The sequence below is a fragment of the Mercenaria mercenaria genome, chromosome 15, assembly GCF_021730395.1.
Source record: "Mercenaria mercenaria strain notata chromosome 15, MADL_Memer_1, whole genome shotgun sequence".
Lineage (NCBI taxonomy): Eukaryota > Metazoa > Mollusca > Bivalvia > Venerida > Veneridae > Mercenaria > Mercenaria mercenaria.
Genome location: NC_069375.1, coordinates 11,026,384 through 11,054,261, shown reverse-complemented (window position 1 = coordinate 11,054,261; position 27,878 = coordinate 11,026,384). Strand labels below are relative to the sequence as shown.

At 36.2% G+C, this 27,878-nt stretch overlaps 1 protein-coding gene across 2 annotated transcripts in view; it reads left to right on the top strand.

Moving 5' to 3' along the window:
• The window catches only part of LOC123546573 (medium-chain specific acyl-CoA dehydrogenase, mitochondrial-like), a 48,669-nt gene extending 23,243 nt beyond the window's left edge, over positions 1-25,426 (top strand). For both annotated transcript variants that reach the window (XM_053524535.1, XM_053524534.1), the window contains exons 4-14: positions 3,658-3,727; positions 6,041-6,141; positions 8,217-8,297; positions 8,499-8,691; positions 11,387-11,433; positions 11,795-11,866; positions 12,718-12,786; positions 13,520-13,615; positions 16,242-16,418; positions 18,553-18,624; positions 23,371-25,426. In XM_053524535.1, coding sequence (XP_053380510.1) covers positions 3,658-3,727; positions 6,041-6,141; positions 8,217-8,297; positions 8,499-8,691; positions 11,387-11,433; positions 11,795-11,866; positions 12,718-12,786; positions 13,520-13,615; positions 16,242-16,418; positions 18,553-18,624; positions 23,371-23,445 — 1,053 coding nt within the window. In that variant the 3' untranslated portion in view covers positions 23,446-25,426. The remainder of the gene's footprint in view (positions 1-3,657; positions 3,728-6,040; positions 6,142-8,216; positions 8,298-8,498; positions 8,692-11,386; positions 11,434-11,794; positions 11,867-12,717; positions 12,787-13,519; positions 13,616-16,241; positions 16,419-18,552; positions 18,625-23,370) is intronic.
• The last annotated feature ends 2,452 nt before the right edge of the window (positions 25,427-27,878 follow it).

Here is a 27,878-nt window from a genome sequence, read left to right as displayed (position 1 = left end):
GAGAGGTCAAAAGATTTTAATAATTTAAGACCTACTGACCTAGTTTTTGACCGCAGTTGACCCAGTTTCAAATTTTTACCTAGATATCGTCAAGATGAACATTCAGACCAACTTTCATACAGATCCCAAGAAAAGTATGGCCTTTAGAGAGGTCACAATGTTCTTTTATTATTTGACCTACTGACCTAGTTTTTTATGGCACGTGATCCAGTTTCAAACTTGACCTAGATATCATCAAGTTGAACATTCTGACTAATTTCTATGGAGATCCATTCAAAAGTATGGCCTCTAGAGAGGTCACTAGGTTTTTCTATTTTTAGACCTACTGACCTAGTTTTTGACCGCACATGACCCTGTTTCAAATTTGACCTAGATAGCATCAAGTTGAACATTCAGACCAATTTTCATACAGATCCCATGAAAAATATGGCCTTTAGAGAGGTCACAAGTTTTTTCTATTATTTGACCTACTGACCTAGTTTTTAAAGGCACGATACCCACTTTCGAACTTGATCTAGATATCATCAAGGTGAACATTCAGACTAACTTTCATACAGATCCTATGAAAAATATGGCCTCTAGTGAGGTCAAAAGGTTTTTCAATTATTTGACCTACTGACCTAGTTTTTGATGGCATGTGACCCACTTTCGAATCTGACCTAGATACCATCAAGATGAACATTCTGACCAATTTTCATGAAGATCTCATGAAATATATGGCCTCTAGAGAGGTCACAAGGTTTTTCTATTTTTAGACCTACTGACCTAGTTTTTGACCGCACGTGACCCAGTTTCAAACTTGGCCTAGATATCAACAAGATGAACATTCAGACCAACTTTCATACAGATCCCATGAAAAATATGGCCTTTAGAGGGGTCACAAGGTTTTTCTATTATTTGACCTACTGACCTAGATTTTGAAGGCAAGTGACTCAGTTTCGAACTTGACCGAGATATCATCAAGGAGAACGTTCGGACCAATTTTCATGAAGATCTTATGAAATATATGGCCTCTAGAGAGGTCACAAGGTTTTTCTATTTTTAGACCTACTGACCTAGTTTTTGAAGGCACATGACCCAGTTTCAAACTTGATCTAGATATCATCAAGGTGAACATTCTGACCAATTTTCATGAAGATCTTTTAAATATATGGCCTCTAGAGAGGTCACAAGGTTTTTCTATTTTTAGACCTACTGACCTAGTTTTTGATGGCACGTGACCCAGTTTCGAACTTGACCTAGATATCATCAAGATAAACATTCTGACCAACTTTCATAAAGATCCCATGAAAAGTGTGACCTCTAGAGTGGTCACAAGCAAAAGTTTACGGACGCACGCACGCACGGACTGACGGACGGACACCGCACGATCACAAAAGCTCACCTTGTCACTTTGTGACAGGTGAGCTAAAAATAAGAAGTTTTAATGTAATATCTTGAATTATTAAGTTTAACACTTTTTCTAAACATACAGGAAGTTCTCATACATGTATCTTTCATCTCCGTCGAAACGAGATCCGATACATTACCATAATTCAATGAAAACATCCTGAATTACATGTAGTTATGTATCAGTAAGTTTGAAAATAAAAAAAGGAAATAGCCACTTCGTATTTTCATAATCTGATATCAGAATTTTGAATGATAAAATTTAAGTTTTAAATTCATAACTATCTTCAAGTGACTATTCAGTATGGATTTTCAGTCTCAATTGGAATTTAATCTTTAAGTACCATTTAAACTAGCTGTCAAAATTTCAATCTAAAACCCAACTGAGACCGAAAATTGTTTTGTGAACATCAGGCCTGGGAAGCGGTCAAAATTTCGATCATTTTCCAAAAATGTTTTATGGCAAGTACATGCATAGAATTGTCAACGAACTTATATTTTTGACTTAGCCAACTTCAGTGACACCATTTGAGCAATTCTGTGCGGTCATTTGATATATACAACCGGCTTAGTAGTCGAGACTAGCCTTTAATCATTACTGACAAAGCCTTTTTAGTCAAGCACCTTTTCGAACACATGCATATACTCAGCTTCAGGGAACTTGGACTAAGATTTAAACTCTATGAAAACTCAAGGTCTATACTGGTTTAAAAATTCATTATGTAGCCATCATGTATATCATGTAAGGTGACCGGGAAAACCTAATGAATTCCGTACCGTATAAAACTGATTTTTTAGGGTTTGAAATGGTTAAGAATATACATGTATGATACCACGTGCGACATTTTTACCGCGGTGCATCAAAATGTCACGCATCGTATCGTGCATTTCAGCGTCGCGAGTGCTATAGTACGAAACTCCAAGTTTCCAAAATCACTATGTACATTCTTTGATACCAAATATTCAATTTAGTAATAACTTGTAACATATGATGTTGTGATTCCCTACGCATAGGAGTCCCCTGATCTAAAATAGGTGAACCTCTTGCGGCGCAGGGGTAGCGTGTCTGTCTCCTCACCAGGTGGTCATTGGTTCAAATCCTGGATTATAGGTTATGTTGATCGTTGAGTCAATAGCCGTTTTCGCTGCTAGCGAACACTGGCTAGAACCCTAGAACCTCACGGAATTGACAGCAAGCATATAAATAAGTTGCAACGCTTCAAATAAAAAAGAACAAGTTTGCGATACAGATCCTCTAGCTTCTTGTTCATAAATACGGTAGTCGAAAGATTTGAAAAGGTACATTAATCAAAAAGCGATACAAAAAATGTAAAAGATTACTTTTAAAAAAATGCACCCATGCTGTTAAGAATGCTTGTAAAAGGGATATTAATAAATCTTATAACTGTCTTTTCTCAGATATTTTCAATGGAAACAGTATTACGGCATTAGAACCGGATGCTAAAATATGCCACTGTTCAGTTATGCATATCTAACTTAAGTGCAGTTTGAGAAAACCCCTATAGTAAGTCTGCAGTCTGTGGTCCGCAGTACGCGTCGAAGTAAGCTGAAAATCTCTAATACTACCGACATGAATTGCAACATGTTGAACTGGCTGGAACTTTTGACTAAAATGACATGTCTTAATTTTAGATAATAAAAAATGTTTTGTTGCCTGATTTAAGTGGGTGCAAGCCAGCAGTATCCACCCTTTTTGGATATGCCCTTGTGAAATACGTATTAGATAAAAACATGCAAGCCTATGGCTACCCTGCTAGAATAATTATATTTTTGCTTAGAAGTAATAAGTTGAAGTATTTTTATAAAAGATAGTGATGTTTTAATATTTTTCATAATGTTTCTCTGACGTTTAACTCAAGCTGGGATGGGGGGCGGGGCCTTGTTGGTTGAGGTCACTTGCTTCTGATGACTTAGCCCTCACAGCTTTAAATCTCCTGGCTTTGGGTGTAGAACTCTATCAGGTAAAGAATCCATACACTCGGCTTACAGAAGGTCAGTGGTTCCACCCAGGTGCTTACCTAGGCCTGAAAGAATACCCAGTGGAGCACTTGGGGTCTTCCTCCACTAGTAAAAGTTGCTATATGATGTATAATTTTGTTGGTAACCTGGTGTGATGTTTAAACCAAACAAAAAGAAAACAAAACAAAAATGTTTAACATGAACATTTTTAGAGAATGGCATCAGCATATCCTGAGAATGCAGAGATAAGTTATTGATTAAAGGGAGGTAAATGTTTCTACTTTTCAGTATCCATGGGATGTTATCAAGAAAGTATGGGAAATTGGTTTGATCAACACACATATACCTCAAGACTGTGGTAAGTGTTTTCCAATATAAGAAAAACTTATAGAAAGTAATTAAAGATATACTACAGTTGCTATCAAGCCACACTGGGCATAATGGACAGAAGGTGTGAAAATGCCAAGAGACCCTACAGCATTCTAAGATTAGTAAGATTGTCACAGTATTCAAATGCAAGACTAGCAATTTTGAAATATTTTACAATCAGAAACAAATATTGTCTACTGAAGTGAGCTAGAAAAACATATCTAAATAATGTATGGAATATGTGATTGAAAAGAATTTTCAAAGAAAATTGCACTTTTACATTATAATGAAATCTGGTATCAGGTAATCACTTGTTGGAATGGATTGAAACTTTGCCTTCTTGTTCACTGTAGTGATCTGACATTCAGTGCACATGTTCTGAAGAATAATCTAGTTATTCTACGCACCCTAGCATCAGTGTTGGCGTCATACCTTGGTTTAAGTTTTCCATGCAAACACATAAGGCTATCATTTAAAGGCATATAGCTTTGAAACTTATTTTTCTTTTTCTAGGTCAATTACCAACCTCACTGGGTCAAGGCCCATAACTCTGACATGTATTTTGGCCAAATTTTGCCCTCTTTTGGACTTGTTTAAACTTTTGACATGCAAGTTACTAAAAACTAATGCAAATATTGAATTGAAACTTCACACATTTTTTGGGTTTATAAAGTTTGGTCATAGCATCAAGTTCCATAACTCTGATATATGTATTTTTCAAGACTATGTCACCTTATGAACTTTAAACTTCTGGTTAAAGTTTTGTATGCAAGTTACTATCTACAAAACTTAAGCAGATACTTGATTGAGTATCTGTAGATATTTTAACATTTAGGGCAGTATTCCTGCTTCTGGGACAACAGTTCAAACAGCCAAGCATTTGCTGTCTTACAGGCAGCTCTTGTTTTCCCACAAAGTTATATCCCTTACGTTGATGGTTGGGTATCTCATTTAGCATGATAAGAGGCTGCTGTATACTTTTAAGCAGAATTATTGTCTGTGTTGTTCTTGTTTATACAAATGTATGTCATCATGTTCAGTCTTTTAACTTTATTTTGTGGCCATACTTTTAACAGTTGAGCACTTGAGGGTTGGTATCATCCAACAGCTCCTGGTATTTGAGTTTTTTGTCGAGCCCGCTTGCGGAAGCGAAGACATAGTTGTCCAAATGGCAGTTCGGTGTATGTGTGTGCGTGCGTGCATCCGGATTTGTTTGTCCGGACCATAACTTTGACATGCATGGAGCAATCTTGTTTATATTTGGCATGAATGTTAACCTCAGTGAGACAGAGTGTCATGCGCAAACCCCAGGTTCCTATCTCAAAGGTCAAGGTCACACTTAGAGGTCAAAGATCAAATTCAATAATGACTGTCCGGAGCATTTCTTCTTCATGCATGGAGGGATTTTGATGTAACTTGGCACAATTGTTCACCATCATGAGACAGAGTGTCATGCACAAGAATCAGGTCCCTAGGTCTAAGGTCAAGGTTACACTTAGAGGTCAAAGGATACAAGAATGACAACTTTGTCCGGAGCATTTCTTCTTCATGCATGGAGGGACTTTTATATAACTTGGCACAAATGTTCACCACTATGAGTGTCTTGCGCAACAACCAAGTCCTTAGGTCTAAAGTCAAGGTCACACTTAGAGGTCAATGGTCAGATACAAGAATAACTTTGTCATGTGCAAACCCCAGGGTCCTATCTCAAAGGTCAAGGTCACACTTAGAGGTCAAAGATCAAATTCAATAATTACATTGTCCGGAGCATTTCTTCTTCATGCATACAGGGTTTTTGTAACTTGGCACAATTATTCACCATCATGAGATGGAGTGTCATGCACAAGAACCTAGTAACAACATGTTGTTAATATAAATAGCTTATATTGTAACTTTTTTTATTACTGGTCATAGGGAAAAATCGAGACTACTTGTCTGTAGTACAACATGCATGTTACATCCAATTTTGAGGTGTATTTTGACCTATCTCTACTGGTAAGGATTTTTGCGTGGACTTAAAACTTTTTTTTTTTTTAAGATTTACTTCCCTTTGTTGTTACTACAAATAACTTATATTGTAACTTTTTGCAATCTTTTTTTTATTTGGCATAAATGTTTGCCTCAGTGAGAGAGAGTGTCATGTGCAAGTCCCAGTCCTTTTGACAGCTGATGGGCTTGACATGTTGCCTGTGGGCACCTAGTTTTTTATAGAATTTGAGGACTGATGTCTTCCAACAGCTCTTTAAAGTTTTGACTATAAATTGAAAATGTTTGAAATTTCGATAGTAACATGATTTTTCAGGTGGATTGGGCATGGGAATATTTGACTCATGTTTAATTACTGAGGAGTTGGCCTACGGTTGTACAGGAATTCAGACAGCCATAGAAGCAAATTCACTTGGGGTAAGTTAGTCTGGAGAAGATGACATTTGAAACTAGATATGGGAAAAAAAAGAAATAATTCTTTGAAATTGATGAGCCATTACAGTGTATTGTCGTTTTGTTTTTATAAGTATTTATATAGTTATATATCTTTACTGAAGCATATCTCTTTCATGTTTCAAGTGTAGTTCTGTAACAGTGAAAGTTCTAAACTAATGATTTCGCAGTTTGAAACAATGAAAAGTACCCTTTTATTTCAATAAACAATAGAAAACATGAAATAAATGCTTCTTTTCTTAAGGAAACTGAAAAACTGGTGCCTTACAGTGTTTTGAATCTGAAAAGCTACTAAAGAAGTTTAGTATTCGCCTGATTATATGCTGGATACATAGGACACAGTCATGCAGTATGTGTTAGTCTCATGGTTGCCATCCAGCTGACTTATGGAAGGTCGGTGGTTCTACCCAGGTGCTTGCCTGTGATGAAAATATGCACGGAGGGGCACCTGGGGTCTTCCTCCATTGTCAAAGCTGGAAAGTTGCCATATACCTATAACTTGTTGATGTGACATTAAACTTATAAAAAAATTAGTCCCAGTTATTAATTTTAAAAGTAATTTCAAACTAATTGCCATGAAGATTTGAGTATTGAGCCATCTGACAATGTCCAGTCTTTGTCTTTTCTCCACATTCATTTATTTGATTCAGTGTTGCATACTTTTGAAGTTAAGGTATGACTCACCTAATGGTGAACATTTCAAAAGTTCAAAACAATTTTACAGCAATATACTGTATGCAGTGAGAGACTTGTGTACAAAGTTTAAACAACTTCTATTGTGCCGTTTGCAGAGAATTCATTATTCAATTAATTTTGATAAAAGAAACATAAAAGTGTTGGTAAACAATTATAAAACACTAAATAAAACTGTGAATACCATTTCTTTTTAGGGTGCCTCAAGTAAAAGGATTTAATGAGACAGAATTCTAACTCGAATATTGAAAAAATTAAGGTTGAGTCCAGTGGGACCTTTTTAAATTTTGCTCACTTTATTCAAAAATAACCTTGGGACAGAAGTAAAACCTACCTACATTTCTTCAACAATTGTAATCTAAAGAGTAAAGGCAAAATAGAGAACTTTTACCTGAATGTAACTCAGTATTTTTAGAGATGTCTAACTCTGCCCCCTTTTGTTTCAGAGGTAAATTCACTTTGTACATTAAGAAATCACTTATCAAATGAAAAACAATCACTTTTGTACAATAAAACAATAATAAGTCTTTAATAAGGTAATAACTAGAAAAAAGGAATATAAGGGGAAAAAATTTGGTCCCAGTGGGGCTTGAACCTACGCCCCTGAAATATTTAAGTCAAAGTAGGTTTATTGTAGAAACTGAATACTCTTCAGAGAGGAGGTACACTATTACATGGGTCATACCTTAAATATCTCACAGATGTGAACAAAATAGTCAGCAGCTATTTGAAAAGCAAACATTCTAATGTTGTGTCAGAACAGTTATTTCCCCCAGGAAACATCTTAGTCAAATCAGGGTTATGGTCTTAGGAATGGCTCATTTTTATATGCCCGTCTCTGAAAGAATGGAACGTATTATGTGAACACCCTTAGCAGCGGGCGGGCATGCGGTCGGAGTCCAAAGCATGTCCACTCTCTAAGTTGAACAGTTTTCATCCAATCTTCACCAAACTTGCTAACAATGTTTGTGGGCATAATGTCTCGGGCCAAGTTCGATTACAAGCCAAATCACCGCAGGCTGTCTTCGATTACGGCCCTTGAATTTCTCGAAAAACTACCAATTTAGCCTTGTCCGCTCTCTAAGTTGAACAGTTTTCATACAATCTTACCAGACTTGCTGGTAATGTTTGTGGGCATAATTTCTCCACCAAGTATGATAACCACCCAAATCGCCCCAGGCACTCTTGGATTTTGTATAGTTGTGTGCTTCATATAACTGTATGTGTGCTTCATATAACTGTATTGACAGAAAATCAGTTTGGCTGTTAATATATTCTTAATGTGTTTGCCTTTTTATAGAAATGCTTTGGTACCATTTAGTTTATTCTTCATTGTTTTATTTCAGCAAATGCCTGTGATCATAGCGGGTACTGAACAACAGAGGAAAAAGTACCTAGGTAGAATGATGGAGGCTCCTCTCATGTGTGTAAGTAAACTCTCACAGTAAATGATCTCCAGTCTTAAATTATGATATTACAGCAAAGATAATGGAAAATGATCTCCAATGGCAATAATAATGGCAAATGATCGCAAATGGCAACACTAATGACATATGGTTTACAGTCTTTAATGATGATGCTTATATGAGTAAAAAATAGAAAAATAACTGTCAGTGATGATATTTCAGGCATACTGTGTCACAGAACCAGGGGCGGGTTCTGATGTATCTGGCTTGAAGACAAGGGCAGAAAAGAAAGGAAATGAATGGGTAATTAATGGTTCAAAGATGTGGATCACAAATGGAGGGGTTGCTGACTGGTATTTTGTTCTAGCACGGTCTGACCCTGACCCAAAAGCTCCCTCCGGAAAAGCATTCACAGGTAGGTTTTGTTGATTGTTGATATTGGTTAGTTTTAGTTTCCTTTCCTTTGATAAATATTTGTGAATAGTGCTTAACCCTACCCTGCTAAATTTCTGTAATTGAACTTGTCCATCATTCAATTTGGACAGTACTATTAACTGTTAAAAGGGATGCTTACCAAAAAGATACTGCCTGAATGGCGAACAGTTCAGACCATGATCAGACTGCACAGATGTGCAGGCTTATCTTGGGTCTGCACTGTTCGCAAAGGCAGAATCACTTGCAGCCACCAGGCTTAGGGTTAAAACTACTAGCCCACAGTTCAGAAGAAAATTTGAACATGTTCATTTCCGCTTAATTTGGCATAGAATGTATATATGACACTAAAAAATAATAGAGTGGGTGAAAATAAAAGTTCAGATTTTGATAATAATTCAAAAATGTAAATTTTTTGCATTATTTCAAAAGTGTTGAAATGGTTTACTACTTCTGTATAATATTTTCGGTTATTATGTCTCCCACCACACAGTGGTGTGGAAGACATATTGATTTACTCCAGTCTGCGTGTGTGTCTGTCACAAAGCTTGTCCGCACTCTAAGTCGAACATTTCTCATCCGATTTTCACCAAACTTGAACAAAATGTGTTTGACCATAAGACCACGGCCAAGTTCGATAACTAGCCAAATCGGTCCAGGCGTCTTGGAGTTATGGCCCTTGAATTACCAAAAATCGGTCTTTTTACTCTTGTCCGCTCTCTAATTCGAATATTTCTCATCCAATCTTCACCAAACTTAAACAAAATGTGTTTGACCATGAAACCTCGGCCAAGTTCGATAACTAGCCAAATTGGTCCAGGCATTTTGGAGTTACGGCCCTTGAATTATCGAAAAATTGGCCTTTTTACTCATGTCCGCACTCTTAATCAAACATTTCTCATCCGATCTTCACTAAACTTAAACAAAATATGTTTGACCATGAGACCTCGGCCAAGTTCGTTAACTAGCCAAATCGGTCCAGGCATTTTGGAGTTACGGCCCTTGAATGATCGAAAAATCGGCCTTTTTACTCTTGTCCGCACTCTAAGTCGAACATTTCTCATCCGATCTTCACCAAACTTGAACAAAATGTGTTTGACCATGAGACCTCGGCCAAGTTCGATAACTAGTCAAATCGGTCCAGGCATTTTAGAGTTACGGCTCTTGAGTTTCCGAAAAAATCCGTCTGTTTGCTCTTGTCCGCTCTCTAAGTCGAACATTTCTCATCCGATCTTCACCAAACTTGAACAAAATGTGTCTGACCATAAGACCTTATCCAAGTTCGATAACTAGCCAAATCCGCCCTGGCACTTTTGATTTATGACCCTTGAATTACTGATTGGATCCACTCATCCAGACCATCTAATTGGATCCACTCATCTAAAACATCTAGAGAAACTAACATTTTTCAGAGGGGCAGTTGTGGGAGACATGTGCTTTTCTCAAAAGCGTCTCTAGTTTAAAAGAATATCTTGCAAAAATCTTACGTCAGTAAGTTTGTAACACTAGTCAAAGGTTTACTGACTTTTTATGGATTTTTGAGAGAAATTATTTTTCACCTAAAATGTGTGGGCTATTTCCTTTAAAAGTCGTATTATATGTTGGGTCAGACAAACTACTGAAATATCAGAAAATTTCATGAGGCATATATGTTCTTGAAATCACAACACAAATTTGTAAAAAGAACTACTGGTATATGGGAAAGAGTTGTTTTTGTTAAAGGTGGATAATCAGATTTTGGCCATGTAACGGATTTGTTCGAAACATTAGCATCTGATCATTTACACTCATTTATGTTCACTTAACACTTAATACAAATTAGATTTTCACTGAAGGTATTTTTAAAATTTCATTTTCCTATCCTGGTTGCCCAACCAAGATAGAGTTATTTTATCATAAGTATAAATTTGATAAACATACTTTGCCTAAGGAAATGTATAAATATTAGACATATTGTAATATATTTGTAAAATATTTGCATTAAAAATTATGTATTTAGATGGAATTCATTAGAAACGCAAGTTTGAAAAATTATTATTACCTCCCTTTGCCTATCTTGGTTGCGCAACCAAGATAGATTGGAAATAAATGAATTCAGAAGCTACACACAGCTTTTAAACTTGCATTTTGGTTCAGATTGTTCAATAGTTGATATGTCTATCAAATGCAAATGTAAAACTAGACATTGTATCGAAATAAAAAGAAATACCCAGCTTTTTATATACTTTCATATTAAAGGGGAGTAATTACAAAATTTTATGAAAATAATAAAATATACATTTCAGATAGGAATCTAACTCTATGTAATCGGTCTTTTTGTTCCTTAAATAATTCTCTTCCAGAATATACAAAAAGTAAAAAATGTCATTAAATGTTGTTTAAATGTGATTGACCACCTTTAATGAAAAACATATATTTTATACATTGGACATACATGGCAATTTTTCTAACTATTACTAATTTTAAAAAATAGTAAATTTTTAGCCTGCAAAAATATCTGAATCAGAAGTAAAACCTATATATACATCTTTTTAAGTATTTCAAGATTTTAATTTTCATTTGCTCTATATTTTCTTACTTTGACTTGTATTGTTGAGAACTTGAATGTGTTTTGTTACTTATGAACCTTAGAAGGAACCTGAAAAAATATCTTACTAGGTTTAATTATTTTTTTTTAGGTTTTATTGTGGATGCCAACACTCCTGGTATTACAAGAGGAAGAAAGGTATGCTGTATATAGCTTTGTCTTTATCTTCCATTTTTATACACTTAAAATGATGGAATAGGGGTCAGGTGTGTGGGCTTATATGTTCTACCCAGGTTTCTGCTGGAGCTTAAAGTATGGACTTCTGGTGTCTTCCACCTCCATTTAAAAGCTTGAAAGTCATGATATGACATAATTATGTCTGTTGGGCTTGAAACGTAACTGTAGAAATAAATCTAGACTACATGAACAAAGTATACTAATTTAAAAGCATGTATTTTTGTAGGTCTTCACGAATATAGCGAAAATTAAACCCTCTCGAAAATTTCTGCTTTTACAGTAAGTAACACAAAATATGTAATGTAACTGCTTTTTTGCACAGGAAATAAACATGGGACAGAGAGCATCAGATACTAGAGGGATTACATTTGAAGATGTTGTCGTCCCAGCAGAGGTGATTATTCAGTCAATAGCTAATATTTTAATAATTGCTTTAAAAGCTTTCAGCAACCATATTTGGTATGTTGAAATTTTTCAGCAGCGATTTTAAGAGCTGTTCTCCATTGTTGTTGTTGGACTGGAATGGCTGTTTGTATCTTAAGTCATTTATTTAGAACTTGGTTGGTCAGAGTAAGATAAAGGTGATGCACATATTACAAAAACTTGAATACATTTCATATTGTCTGAAGCTAAATCCTACACAAGCAGATTATACATGTAGGCAGAGCTTGAGACTGTTCTGTTGTATTGAGAGTTTGAAAGTTCAATCCCTAAACAATGTGAATGATCTTGGTGATCAATTGATAAGAAAAGGTCTTTTGTCTTACACCAGTGATTTGTGTGGTGTTGAAGTCAGTAACTGATGCAGAATACTTGAACACTTGTTCAGTTAACTGACCTTGGGCAGTTATATATCTGATATATCATTAGGAAAACAGAATTAAAGTATATAAAATAAATTTAGTCCAACCTGTATTAAGCAGCCTGTAAAAAGATTTGCATAATTGGGCTACTCAAGGCAGATAGCTGCTTAAACTACATCATGTATGTGGAAATTATGTAAAATTATGTGAAAATAATGTGAAACTTGATAGTCTATTCATGAAGTTTACTGACTGGCTGCTTAAAATAACTGCCTGCTTCATACAAGTTACCACAATGTCAGGTTCAACTGTAATTTTGATCATATTGTTTTCAGTGAAAGAAAGATTACAACAGTAGTTTAAGTATATTTAAGTGTTTTTTGCTGATAATCTTTGATGTATATGGTATAAATAATTCAGTGGTATTGATTTGTGCTTTCAGAATGTTCTAGGATCAGAGGGTGTCGGTTTCAAGATCGCTATGGGAGCATTTGACAAAACTAGGCCACCCGTAAGTCATGCTTAGTCAAACGTTTGCTAAAAGACAATCTATGAGTAGAAGCCACCCTTCTCCAAAGATCACTTGTTTTATTTACAATTTAAATATTTTTGTTGTGTTTATTTTTAATAACCACCTGCATATTTAGAGTACAATATTCACATTAAAGTTTAGAACAAATCCTTTATTTTCTATCTTGGTTATCCAAACAAATAATCAGTTAATTACAGGTTTAGACTATGTTTTTTGACAGCAGATAGCAAGTGTATTTTGACCTGTAAATAATGACCACCTACATAAAAAAAACTTCATTTTGGCTGTTCTCCAAGAATGGTCTTTATAAACAGGTAATCTTCTAATACAGAATATGTTATGGACAGGTTTGTATTTTATACAGATTTGATTGTTGTGAGTTGTAATCTGGCTCATACTTTGGTAAAGCCTGGTGCCAAATTTAATTTCACAGGACACTTTACCTATAGCCTTATAGTAAAGCAGTGTATGTACCTTAAAATGACAAAATATTTTGTATGGGTCTGTCAAAGTCAAATGACAGACATGGTAATTCTCTCTTTCTGGATTTCAGTTGTTAAATTTTGTTAAGTTATTTGTAAATGTCTTTTAAGTTCATATGAAAAACAATGACCAAAACAAATCTTGATGTTCCATTGATAAGGTAAATGGTACTTCAAAGCAAAAAATAAAAGAATTATGAATAGTGCTCATAATTTTGTTCATTTTCTAGGTAGCAGCAGGGGCTGTTGGACTTGCACAGAGAGCAATGGAAGAGGCCATGAAATACTCTATGGAGAGGAAAACATTTGGAAAATTCATCTGTGAGGTTAGAAAATATATAGAGATTTGGGAGCTGGGATAGGAATATATTTGGAGAATTTTTGTGAATTCTCTCCTTAATTTAGCTGAATTCTTCTCTTGATTTAGCTGATTCTCCCCTTAATTTAGCTGAATTCTTCTCTTAATTTAGCTGATTCTCCCCTTAATTTAGCTGAATTCTTCTCTTTAATTTAGCTGAATTAGTCTCTTAATTTAGCTGATTCTCCCCTTAATTTAGCTGAATTCTCCTCTTAATTTAGATGAATTCTCCCATTAATTTAGATGAATTCTCTTTTAAATTTATCTGAATTTTATTGCCAAGTTGGTTAACAAGACAAGTAGGGAAATATAAATTAATAATATGAGATAAGTTTGATAAAGATGTTTAGAAACCAAGAATAAGAGGAACTTTTTTAACTTTAGTGAGGGAAGGGAGGTAATTCCATGTGTCAGTTTTGGTTTAGAGGAAATTTATCAATGAGGTAAGACAAGACAACAGTCAAGGAATTCATTCACTTGAATGTGTAAATTGGTCAAGTCAAAGCACATAGGTTAAATAACAAGTGAATTTCTTCCAAAAGTGTTAATCTCTATACAAATTTATAAAAAAAAAAAAAAAAAAGAATGAAAAACACACAGACACAAGAACACGTTCTACAAGTTTTGGACATATCTCAAACCAAGAGTTGGATTTACTTTTCTTGCCTACCTAATGGTTAAAGACATGGTTGTCTGGGTAAGTATTCACCTTATCTTTTTCCTTAGTGGGAAAAGATAAGCTGCATGTTTATACTCCAACATCATAATTTGACATCATTGTAATAGTGTTTGAACAATTGATTTTAAGTATCTCTGAAAATGTTGCAGTAATGTTAAGAACAGGCAAGCAAAATGATCAGACATTGCCTGCCTGAGTAATGCAGGTTTTTTTTGCAACCCTAGGGACAACATGGATAAAAATGCTTCTCTAGTTTAAGAAAACCCTTTTTAGCTCACCTGAGCAGGAAGTGCTCAAAGGTGAGCTTTTGTGATCACTCTGTGTCCTTCGTCCGTCCGTCCGTCCATCGTCAACAATTTGACTGTTAACACTCTAGAGGTCACATTTTTGCCCAATCTTAATGAAACTTGGTCAGAATGTTACCCTCAATAAAATCTTGGACGAGTTCGCTATTGGGTCATCTGGGGTCAAAAACTAGGTCACCAGGTCAAATCAAAGGAAAAGCTTGTTAACACTCTAGAGGTCATATTTTTGGCCCAATCTTAATGAAACTTGGTCAGAATGTTACCCTCAATAAAATCTTGGACGAGTTCGATATTGGGTCATCTGGGTTCAAAAACTAGGTCACCAGGTCAAATCAAAGGAAAAGCTTGTTAACTCTCTAGATGTCACAATTTTGACCAAATCTTAATGAAACTTGGTCGGAGTGTTATCCTCAATAAAGTCTTGGATGAGTTCGATATTGGGTCATCTGGGGTAAAAAACCTAGGTCACCGGGTTAAATAAAAGGAAAAGCTTGTTAACACTGTAATGGCCACATTTGTGACTGCATCTTCATGAAACTTGGTCAGAATGTTAATATTGATGATCTTAAGGTCCATTTTGAATTTGGGTCATGTAGGATCGAAAACTAGGTCACCGGGTCAAATCAAAGGAAAAGCTAGTTTACACTGTAGAGGCCACATTTATGACCATATCTTAAAGAAACTTGGTCAAAATGTTAATCTTGATGATCTATAGGTCAAGTTCAAATCTAGGTCAGGTGGGGTCAAAAACTAGGTCACTAGGTCATATCAAAGGAAAAGTCTGTTAACACTCTAGAGGCCACATTTAAGACTGTATCTTCATGAAACTTAGTCAGAATGTTAAACTTGATGATCTTTAGGTCAGGTTCAGATCTGGTTCATGTCGGATCAGAAACTAGGTCATGGGGTCAAATCAAAGGAATAGCTAGTTAACACTTTAGAGGCCACATTTATGACCATATCTTAATGAAACTTGGTCAAAATGTTAATCTTGATGATCTTTAGGTCAATAGGTCAGGTGAGCGATACAGGGCCTTCATGGCCCTCTTGTTTTTTTACACAGACAATCATATAAGATCCTTATAGTCCATGAGTTAGTGGGCTTTGAAGATACCTGTATATAGTCTTACCATTCAGTTTATATTTTTTCATGTGTTTTGTGAAATAAGTTATGCATGAACCAAATGAATAGCTTGTTTAAAGATAGTCCAGTGATGCGAGATAAAGAGTATCTCACATCAGTTCTTTATTCAGAGAACTTTGTATCATACATGGGGAAAAAATATCTTGAAATATAATGGAAGGGTAACATGTTTGTATTTCAGAGTCAGCAAGATAATTAAAGTTATACTACACCCAAACCATATTTTTGCAAACATACTAATATACAATATATAGATTTTGTATACATAAAATTTACAAGTTTATTTGTTTCATCAGGACTATGCATCAGGATTAAATGAGTACTACCAGACTGGAAGTTTTTTAATCAATCAGCTGTTACTGCATGACATTTATTTATGAGTGTAGCTCTACATACATGGCTTATTTATATGTTTAGCAAAGTATCACTTGATTGCTATAAGAATGTTGACTTGACTTTTTTACAGCATCAAGCAGTTTCATTTATCCTGGCTGATATGGCAGTTGGCATTGAGTCTGCACGTCTGGCCACACAGAGGGCAGCTTGGGAGATAGATCAGGGACGTAGAAACACATACTATGCTTCGATTGCTAAGTGCTTAGCTGGAGATGTTGCTAATAAAACTGCAACTGATGCTGTTCAGGTATTCTGTTTATCAAGCCGTAGTGTTTGCACAGAAAAGTTTACTTGGTTAAAATACTTACGTCTGTCACATGTAGAAGAGGAGTTATATTGATTTAGTGATATCTGTCTGTCCACTCATCTGTCTGTCACAGAGTCTGTTCACTTCTCTCTCTGACAATACTGGACAGATTTACACCAAATTTCACAAGAGTGATCTTCATCAAACCTAGTTGTGCATTTCTTCTGCATTTTCCGGTCTTTTGATATTCAGAGTTATAGTCCTTGATTCAACAAATTTTATGATGTTTTGGCCACTTCTCTCATATGGGAAGATTTCAACCAAATCTTACAAGAGTGATCAGGTCCATGCCTCATTGTGCATATTGTCAGCATGTTCCGATTCAGTGATTTTCAGTAGAGTTAAAGACCTTGCTTTGTTGTAATTAACCTTGTCCGGGCTCCATTACCACCAGGAGGAATAACACCAAACTCCATAAAAGTGATCATTCCAAGTCTAATTGTGCATATCATGGGTATGTTCTGGTTTGATGTTTTTCAGCAGATATGTGGCCCTTGATTTGTCAGTTTTTATTATGCCCCCACTTTGGGGCCGCATATAGATTTGCCCTTGTTCGTCCTTCCATCCGTCTGAGAATGTTGTGTCGTGCCTAGCTCCAAAAGTATTTGACGTAGAGTCACAAAACTTTACAGGAATGTTGGTCAACATGTGTAGTTGTGCACCTGGGGTTTTACGTCCGGATTCATTCAGTTATGTAGGAGTTATGGCCCCTGCCTTTGTAAAAATTTGTCATTTTAGTGTTGTGTCGCACCTAGCTCCAGAAGTATTCTACTTGCATACCAGACGGAGATTTCCGGTATTTTTACCAGTGCTGGAAAAATCCATCTTACACCCCGGGGTGTAAGATGAATCTCGTGCTTTAAATGACGTATTACGAACTACATATATGTAGAAGATTTGTGTAGTTATTTATATTTTTTTCAAAAAACGGAATAAAAATCCAGTACCTTGACAGTTCCCCTTTGTTCCTGATAGTATATTTCTCGATTCAAAATACGTTAATTTATCAAAAATTCATAACGTAATTACGCTGCAACTGGTAAAACAAAACCGGAACTAAACATTGTTATTTGTCTTTGAAACGTCATGACGTCTTTCTTGTTTACGTATGTTGGTTTCCCGCGCTTTGTTTAAATACGCTGCTATAAGAAATAGTTCTAAAAAGAAGGCCGTTAGACTGATTTTTTTTGTTATTATATCTTGATATCGGTATGCAAGAAAAAGATTCTGTCACTGGTTATAGGTGCATATGGGAATATCCGGCTCTCGGGTAAGAGACGTAGAGTCACAAAACTTTACAGGAATGTTGGTCAGCATGTGTAGTCGTGCACCTGGTGTTTCGCGTCCGGATTCATCCAGTCATGTAGGAGTTACAGCCCCTGACTTAGTAAAAAATTGGTCATTTTAATGTTGTGCCGCACGTAAGTATTTGACCTAGAGTCACCAAAGTTTACAGGAATGATGGTCAGCATGTGCTGTTATGCACCTGGGGTTTCGCGTCCGGATTCATTCAGTCTTGTAGGAGTTATGGCCCCTGACTTAGTTAAAAATTGGTCATTTTAATATTGTGTTGTGCATAGCTCCAAAAGTATTTGACCTAGAGTCACCAAAGTTTACAGGAATGTTGATCAGCATGTGCAGTTGTGCACCTGGGGTTTTGCGTCCAGATTCATTCAGTATTGTAGGAGTTATGGCCCCTGACCTAGGAAAAAATTGTCATTTTAATGTCATGTAGTGGGGGCATCTGTGTCCCATGGACACATTTCTAGTTACCTTTTAGCCACTGTTATGTAATAAAGTTGATTTCCACAAACCTTACAGTTCAGTGATTTTCACCAGAGTTATGGCCCTTGATTTATCATATTTTACAGTGTTTACACTACTGAGTGTATACAGTTAGGCTGAATTTCACCAAACCTCACAAGTGATTATTGTGAAGCATAGTTGTGCATATTGTTAGTCTAATTTTCAAACATAAAAAAATTGAATGTACCTTTTGTGAAAATAACTTATTTTATTGTGTGTATTTAATGGTATATCTTCAATCATTCTGACTTTTGTTTATTTTGATTAGATATTTGGAGGAAATGGTTTCAACACAGATTATCCTGTTGAAAAATTGATGAGAGATGCAAAAATTTACCAGGTAAGTCTTAAACCGTTTTGGTGATGGTGTTCCAAAACCAGTGGCATTTTCATTAAAGTTGAAAGTAGACATTTATACTTTGACTTTTAAATCCTGAAATTTCTTTTTGCTATGTCGTGAAAAAAATTGTAAATAATCTAGTAAAACTTTGCATGAAAATGCCTTCCGGAGCTACAGACAGTATAGCAAGTTGTATCAGAATATTCATTTGAAAGAAAATATGGTGAATTGATTATTATGTCCCCCCGGGGGAGACGTATTGTTTTTGCCCTGTCCGTCTGTCCTTCTGTACGTCACACTTCATTTCAGATCAAAAACAAGAGAATCATTTGACCTAGAACCTTCAAACTTAATAGGGTGGCAGGGCTTATGATGTAGATGACCCAATTGTTTTTGGGGCCACTCGATCAAAGGTCAAGGTCACAGGGGCCTGAACATGGGAAACCATTTCGGATCAATAACTTGAGAACCACTTGACCTAGAATGTTGAAACTTCATAAGATGATTGGTCATGCAGAGTAGATGAACTCTTTTTATACGCCCGTTTGAAAAACGGGACGTATTATGGGAACGCCCCTGGCGGGCGGGCGGGCGGCGTCCACAGACCTTGTCCGGAGCATATCTTCTACATGCATGGAGGGATTTTGATGAAACTTGGCACAGTTGTTCACCATCATGAGACGGAGTGTCATGCGCAAGAACCAGGTCCCTAGGTCTAAGGTCAAGGTCACACTTAGAGGTCAAAGGTCAAATTCAAGTATGACTTTGTCCGGAGCATATCTTCTTCATGCATAGAGGGATTTTTGATGAATGTTGGCACAATTGTTTATCATCATGAGACGGAGTGTCATGCGCAAGAACCAGGTCCCTAGGTCTAAGGTTTTTTTGTTTTTTTTTGTTGTTTTTTTTAAAGATTAACTTCCCTTAGTTGTTACTATAAAGAACTTATATTGAAACTTTTTTATAATTGACTGTAGGGAAAAACCAAGACCACTTCTCTGTGGTACAACATAGTTGTTACTTTCTAATTTTAGGTGTATTTTAAGGTATCTCTACCTGGTAAGGAGTTTTTTTGTGGACTTAGAAAAACAAAAGAATTACAATGATTACTAAACAACCACAAAATTAAAATTACATCTGCAAATACAGGTGCTAGAGTAAAGAAATTTGCTGTGACGGGCGTATATTGTGACATTCTGGCACTCTTGTTTATAATTGACCGTAGGGAAAAACCAAGACCACTTTTCTTTGGTACAACATAGATGTTACTTTCAAATTATAGGTGTTTTTTATACGCCCGTTTGAAAAACGGGACGTATTATGGGAACGCCCCTGGCGGGCGGGCGGGCGGGCGGCGTCCACAGACTTTGTCCGGAGCATATCTTCTACATGCATGAAGGGATTTTGATGAAACTTGGCACAGTTGTTCACCATCATGAGACGGAGTGTCATGCGCAAAAACCAGGTCCCTAGGTCTAAGGTCAAGGTCACACTTAGAGGTCAAAGGTCAAATTCAAGAATGACTTTGTCCGGAGCATATCTTCTTCATGTATGGAGGGATTTTGATATAACTTGGCACAAATGTTCACCCCCACGAGGCGGAGTGTCATGCGCAAGAACCAGGTCCCTAGGTCAAAGGTCAAGGTCACACTTAGAGGTCAAAGGATACAAGAATGAAAACCTTGTCCGGAGCATTTCTTTTTCATGCATAGAGGGATTTTGATATAACTTTGCACAAATGTTCTCCACCACCAGGCGGAGTGTCATGCGCAAGAACCAGGTCCCTAGGTCAAAGGTCAAGGTCACACTTAGAGGTCAAAGGATACAAGAATGAAAACCTTGTCCGGAGCATTTCTTTTTCATGTATAGAGGGATTTTGATATAACTTTGCACAAATGTTCACCACCACCAGGCGGAGTGTCATGCGCAAGAACCAGGTCCCTAGGTCAAAGGTCAAGGTCACACTTAGAGGTCAAAAGATACAAGAATGAAAACCTTGTCCGGAGCATTTCTTCTTCATGCATAGGGGGATTTTGATATAACTTTGCACAAATGTTCACCACCACGAGGCGGAGTGTCATGCGCAAGAACCAGGTCCCTAGGTCAAAGGTCAAGGTCACACTTAGAGGCCAAGGGTCAGATACAAGAATGACTTTGTCCGAAGCATTTCTTCTTCATGCATGGAGGGATTTTGATGTAACTTGGCACAATTATCATCATGAGATGAAGTGTCATGCGCAGTTCCTTTCTTTAGAATTACTTCCCTTTGTTGTTACTATAAATAGCTTATATTGTAACTTTTTCATTACTAGTAGGGAAAAATCGAGACCACTTTTATGTAGTACAACATGCATGCTACATCCAATTATGAGGTGTATTTTGACCAATCTCTACCTGGTAAAGATTTTTGTGTGGACTTACAATTTTTTTTTTTTGATATTTTTTTTTTTTTTTTTTTTTTTTTTTTTGTAAGATTATCTTCCCTTAGTTGTTACTATAAATAACTTATATTGTAACTTTTTTATAATTGACCGTAGGGAAAAAAACAAGACCACTTTTCTGTGGTACAACATAGATGTTACTTTCAAATTTTAGGTGTATTTTAAGGTATCTCTACCTGGTAAGGAGTTATTTTGTGGACTTAGAAAAACAAATGACTTACAATGATTACTAAACAACCACAAAATTAAAATTCCATTTGCAAATACAGGTGCTAGAGTAAAGAAATTTGCTGTGACGGGCGTATATTGTGACAATCTGGCACTCTTGTTAATTTTTAAGGTAACTCTACCTGTTAAGGAGTTGTTTTTTTGTGGATTTAGAAAAAACAAAAGAATAACAATAATTACTACACAACCACAGAATATAAAATCTATTTGCAAATACAGGTGCTAGTGTAAAGAAATTTGTTATGACGGGCGTATATTGTGACATCCTGGCACTTGTTGATTTTAGGGTTACTCTGTTAAAGGTCAACGTCACAGGGTCCCGAACATGGAAAGCCATTTTCAATCAATAACTTGAGAACCACTGTACCCAGGGAGTTGAAACTTTATAGGATGTTTGGTCATGCAGAGTAGATGACCCCTGTTGATTTCGGGGTCACTCGATCAAAGGTCAAGGTCACAGGGGCCCGAACATGGAAAACCATTTCTGGTTAGTAACTTGAGAACCACCTGACCCAGAATGTTGAAACTTCATAGGATGATTGGCCATGCAGAGTAAATGACCCCTATTGATTTTAGGGTCGCTCTGTTAAAGGTCACGGTCACAGGGGATTGAATAGGAAAACCATTTCAGAGCAATAACTTGATAACCGCTTGACTCATAATGTTGAAACTTCATAGTTTGATTGGATATGCAGAGCAGATGACCCCTTTTGATTTTGGGGTCACTCCATTAAAGGTCAAGGTCACAGGGGCATGAACATGGTAAACCATGTTCGGTCAATAACTTGAGAACCACCTGACCCAGGATGTTGAAACTTCATAGGATGATTGGACATGCAGAGTAGATGACCCCTATTATTTTTGGGATCACTCTATTGAAGGTCAAGGTCACAGAGGACAGACATGGAAATCCATTTTAGGTCAATAGCTTGAGAACAATTTGACCTAGAACCTGCAAAGTTCATAGGTTGCTTGATAGGACTTACAGAGTAGATGACTCCTATTATTTTTCAGGACACTCCATGAAAGGTCAAGGTCACAGGGGGCTGAACATCGAAAACACTTTCCAATCACTAACTTGAGAACCACTTGACCCAGAATGTTGAAACTTAACTTAGGATGATTGGACATGCAGAGTAGATGACCCCTACTGATTTTGGGGTCACTCAATCAAAGGTCAAAGGTCAAGGTCACTGGGGCTGAACATAGAAAACAGTTTCCAATTCATAACTTGAGAACCATTAGACCCAGAATGTTGAAAAAATTTAATGGGATGATTGGACATGCCAAGTAGATGATCCATATAGCAGCCAACCATCGGTGTCTCTTTGACTAACGCTTCTATCCCCTGTTGACTTCTTGCCTATACGACTATGCATTGGGGGAGACATGCGCTTTTCTACAAAAGCAATTTATAGTTTAGCACTGTTATGTCTGAAATTAAAAGGTATCAAAACCATTTTAGCAACTTGCAGACAACATAGAATTGAGTAAAGTGCATATAATTTTAGATAATACATGCATATTTTTTATAAACATTTCAGTATTCATTTAGCATGTTGAAGAATTGTTAGTATAAAGACAAGTTTATCTTTTCTTCCTTAAGAAGTTAAAGGTTAACTCTTACCCTGCTTAATTTCTATAATTGTCCATCTTTTAATTTAGATAGTACCATTAACTGTTAAAAGGTGTGCATACCAAAAAGATACTAACTGAATGGCAAACAGTGCAGATCTTGATCAGGCTGCATGGATGTGCAGGCTGATCATGATCTGCACTGGTTGCAAAGGCAGAATCAATTGTGTCCAGCATGAATAGGGTTAATGTGCAACACTCTTCAATTATTTGACAATCTATAAGTGGTCTCTACCTGAACATAATTGGTTTATACATTCAATTAATAGACAGATGTATTTTACAAACAAAAACTCTGATTTAAAAGAAAATGGGAGACTCATAGCACCATACCATTTTCACAGAATGAGTCAGGATAGAATCAAGAATTGCACCAGAGGTTTGGATGAGATGGGTTATCAAACGTTTGATCTGTATGTTTTCCTTTGTTTTTCCTTGTCAGATTTATGAGGGCACAGCACAGATTCAGCGGCTGATTATATCGCGAGAAATGTTGACCAAAGCTAAGCAACAGTGAAAAGCAAACCAGCCATACTACAGCTATAGTCTGTGATTGACATTTCATTGAATACATTGGAGTAACATGCACTTTGCACCATTATACCATTATTCTCATAGTTGCCTAGTTACATAAAACATATAAACAGTATATCACATACTCATAATTAATCTCTGTTAAGTTACAATGGAACTTCAAACAACAAAATTTTTCCAAGCTGACATTCAAATTTCATATTTGGTGCATGACATCTTTTGTCAAATTTGTTGTGTAAGAAAGTTCATTAAATCTAATATTTTCAATTTTACTCAGCCTAAAAATTTATATGACAAATGTAGATATGTATGTAATAAAAAGATTACTGTATTTACATCAAGAAATGTACGCTTGTTCTTTTGCAAAATACGCTACAGAACTCTTATATATTTCTTAGGTTTGTAATAACCTGTAATAATTACATGGTTTTCAGTGTGTTATTTATCAAATATTCCTTTCTATGGTTTATTGCCTGATTTACTATGGTTCAGAGTTCAGATTTGCAAGTATTGAACAACAAGGGTGTTAGCCCAAGGTGTTAATTAAGTGTCTAACGAAATCGGGCAATGAACGGCAAGAAGGCCTTGACTGTTTTCATTCTAATATTCTCATTTAAATGTTGTAAAAAAGAAGTTGCATTAATTTCAGAATTAATGAACTGGACATCATAATTTTCTCTTACAAGTCCTCACGTTAGCTAATGTTTGTTTAAGACTATACATGACTTGACCTTCTTTGTTTAACTGGCAGACAAATCAAGACGGGTTCAGAATTAAATATTAGAGTGAAATATATAGAGGATGTTTGTTTGTTTTCAGAATGATATTGAAATATATTGTCTATGAAAAGGGAGGCAATTCAATATTTCACAAAGTTACTAAGAAATATTTTAAGGTAAAATGTTGTTTTGTTCAATACTGCCTTACAAAGGTAATCTATCCTACTATGATCTTTAGCTCCACTATTCAAAGAATAGGGGAGCTATCCTACTCGCCCCGGCGTAAGCGTTAGCTTAGCGTGGGCGTCACACAAATGTTAAAGTTTGCGTACCACCCCAAATATTTTCAAAGTCCATGGAGATATTGCTTTGATATTTTGCATACTTGTTTACCATCAAGACCCCAGTCTGTAAAAAGGAGAAGGCAACTCTATCAAGCATTTTGACTGAATTATGGCCCCTTTTCGACTTAGAATAAATGTTAAAGTTTGCGTACTACCCTAAATATTTTCAAAGTCCATTGAGATATTGCTTTCATATTTTGCATACTTGTTAACCATCATGACCCCAGTCTGTAAAAAGGAGGATGCAACTCTATCAAGCATTTTGACTGAATTATGGTACCTTTTTGACTTAGAATATGCTTATTGTAATGTTAAAGTTTTACTCATAGCTTATATTATACTATCAAGCACTGAGAATAGTCGAGCGCGCTGTCAACTGACAGCTCTTGTTTGTGTATATAGATTTATTTTGATAAAAAAAAAAGCATATACTAATTATAAAAACCTAAAATAATGTAAGATATATATTTAATATAATAATATATACTTCTGGTATGTGTTCTGTTATGATGGAATTTCATAGTCAAATAAAATTTAGGTTCTACAGTTGACATGTTTATGTAGGAAACTGAAATGTGATTGTGAGTTTGGGGAAGGGGGTCCATTCAGTACATGGTGTGAATTTCTATATGCTTGTGATGGTTAAAGGAATCCTTTCTTGCATACTAGACAGGAGTTTCAGGTAATTTCACCTGGAAGTAAGATGAATTTTGTCGTACATGACATGTAACATACTACATCTGGCTATCAGATTCCTGCACTTATTATTATTATGTAAAAAGGGATAAAATCATATATTTTGGTAATTCTTCTGTACCATTTGATATATTTACTGTTTAAAAATATTATTGAACAAAAAAATGAGTAACGTTTCACTTCAGATGATAAATTGAAACTAGAACTGTTGTGTTGTTTTTGTTTTTGTATTGCCATGATGCATTTCCTGTTAACAGATGTAAAGTTCCTGTGCATTGCTGTAATAAAAAATTGCTGTGAGAAAGAAGTGCTAAAAGAAAGTTATTTGTTTAAATTTAATTTTCCCTATTATTTGTTGATTATAGCATGCAAGAGAAGGATTCTGTCACTGGTTGTAGGTGCTGGTGCAAATACCTTGCTCATGACCCACTGTTTACATGGTATTGTGAAATCATTAATATTTGAGGGGAGGGGGGGACTTATTTTTATGGATTTTGTGGTTGAGTCAATCCACGAAATCTAATCCCAATGAATAAGTAAAATTCCCATTCATTCTATGTTCAAAAGTTGAAATCCACAAATTCATATCCCAACAAAATTGCTGTTTTGACCAGTACAAATGTACCACGAAATTTCATGCCCACGAAATTAGACTGGAATTGTAAAGTACAAAGGAATATTTTCCAACTGCCAAATTGTAAAGATGGGTCAATAATTCATATGCAACAGAAATAATGTGGAACATAAGATTGAACAGACATGCAATTTTTCAGGACTGGTCCTGATTTCAGACCTGACTGCCAGTGTAACAGCCCAGTTTTTCTCCCAGTCAGTTCTTTCCCCGGGGAAAAAACTGACTAGTCAATTCTTTCCCCCGAGGAAAAAACTGACTAGTCAGTTTCTTCCCCCCCTAGTCAGTTTTTTCCCCCCTTGGAATAAGTTTTCTGACAGGGAAAGAAACTGACTAGTTAGTCAGATTTTTCCCCTAGTTTTCCCATCAAGTACTGGATTCTTTCGGTATTGTTATTTGGGATACAAGTGTCTATTCATTTTCCATTTAAATTTCAGATGAAACGGGTATTGTTTTTCATTTGAATAAACCTGTATGTTTCTTTATTGTAACTTTAATCAATGTTTTTTTTGTCAAATCAAATCAAGTCAGTTCTTTCCCCTAACATATACTTGACATATCAGGTGGGGGAAGAAATTGACCAGTCAGTTCTTTCCCCACTAGCATATACTTGACCTGTTAGGTGGGGGAAGAAATTGACTAGTCAGTTCTTTCCTCCCTATATATAGTTAGTACTTGACATGTGGTGTGGGGAGAAGAAATTGACCGGTCAGTTCTTTCCCCCCTAGCCAGTACTTGACCTGTTGGGTTGGGAGAAGAAATTGACCGGTCAGTTCTTTCCCCCCTTGCATATACTTGACCTATCAGGTGGGGGAAGAAATTGACCAGTCAGTTCTTTCCCCCTAGCATATACTTGACCTGTCAGGTGGGGGAAGAAATTGACTAGTCAGTCCCCGACAGATCAAGTACTTGCTGAGGGGAAAGAACTGACCAGTCAATTTCTTCTCCCACCAAACAAAGCAAGTACTGGCTAGAGGGGAAAGAACTGACCGGTCAATTTCTTCTCCCCACCTGACAAGTCAAGTACTGGCTAGGAGGGAAAGAACTGACCAGACATTTTCTTCGCCCACCTAACTGAGCAAGTACTGGCTAGAGGGGGAAGAAACGGTCAGTTCTTTCTAGCAAGTACTGACTAGAGGGAAAAGAACTGACCAGTAAATTTCTTCCCCCACCTGACAGGTCAAGTATTTGATAGGGGGGTAAGAACTGATCGGTCAATTTCTTCCCCCACCTGAGAAAGCAAGTACTGGCTAGTGGGGAAAGAACTGACTGGTCAATTTCATTTCCCCACCTGACAGGTCAAGTACTGGCTAGGGGGGAAAGAACTGACCGGTCAATTTCTTCCCCCACCTAACAGAGCAAGTACAGGCTAGGGGGAAAAGAACTGACTGGTCAATTTACTTCCCCCACCTTACTGGTCAAGTACTGGCTACGTGGGAAAAGAACTGACCAGCAGTAATTTCCTTACCTTAGAAGAAATTGAAACAGGAAAAAGGCAAATAAAAAAAATACAACAGAAATTAAAATAAGTTCATTTAAAAACATTTCTTTAATTTACACAAAATATGAAACATATTTCTTATTTTATATGAAATTTAAATGAAAACCGATTATCAAAAATGAAAAACAGGCTAGTTAAGAATAACCAAGAATAACCAGTTCCAATTCACTAACAGGGCAAATAATTGACTAGTCAGGAAAATTGATGAGGGGGGAAAGAATTGACTAGTTAGTTTTTTCCCCCCATAAGAATGATCAAGAGTAACCAGTTGCGATTGGGGGGAAAAAATTGACTAGGGGGGGAAAGAACTGACCAGTCAGTTTCTTCCCCGGGGAAAAAACTGACTAGTCAATTCTTTCCCCTGGGGAAGAAACTAACTAGTCAGTTTTTTCCCCAGGGAAAGAACTGACTGGGGAAAAAACTGACCGTTACACCGGGATGTCTCTATATAACTCTTTTTATAACTCTTTTGAAAAAGGGTATTTCAGGTTTTGGAAAGTAGATATTCTGTTTTTTGATTGAATG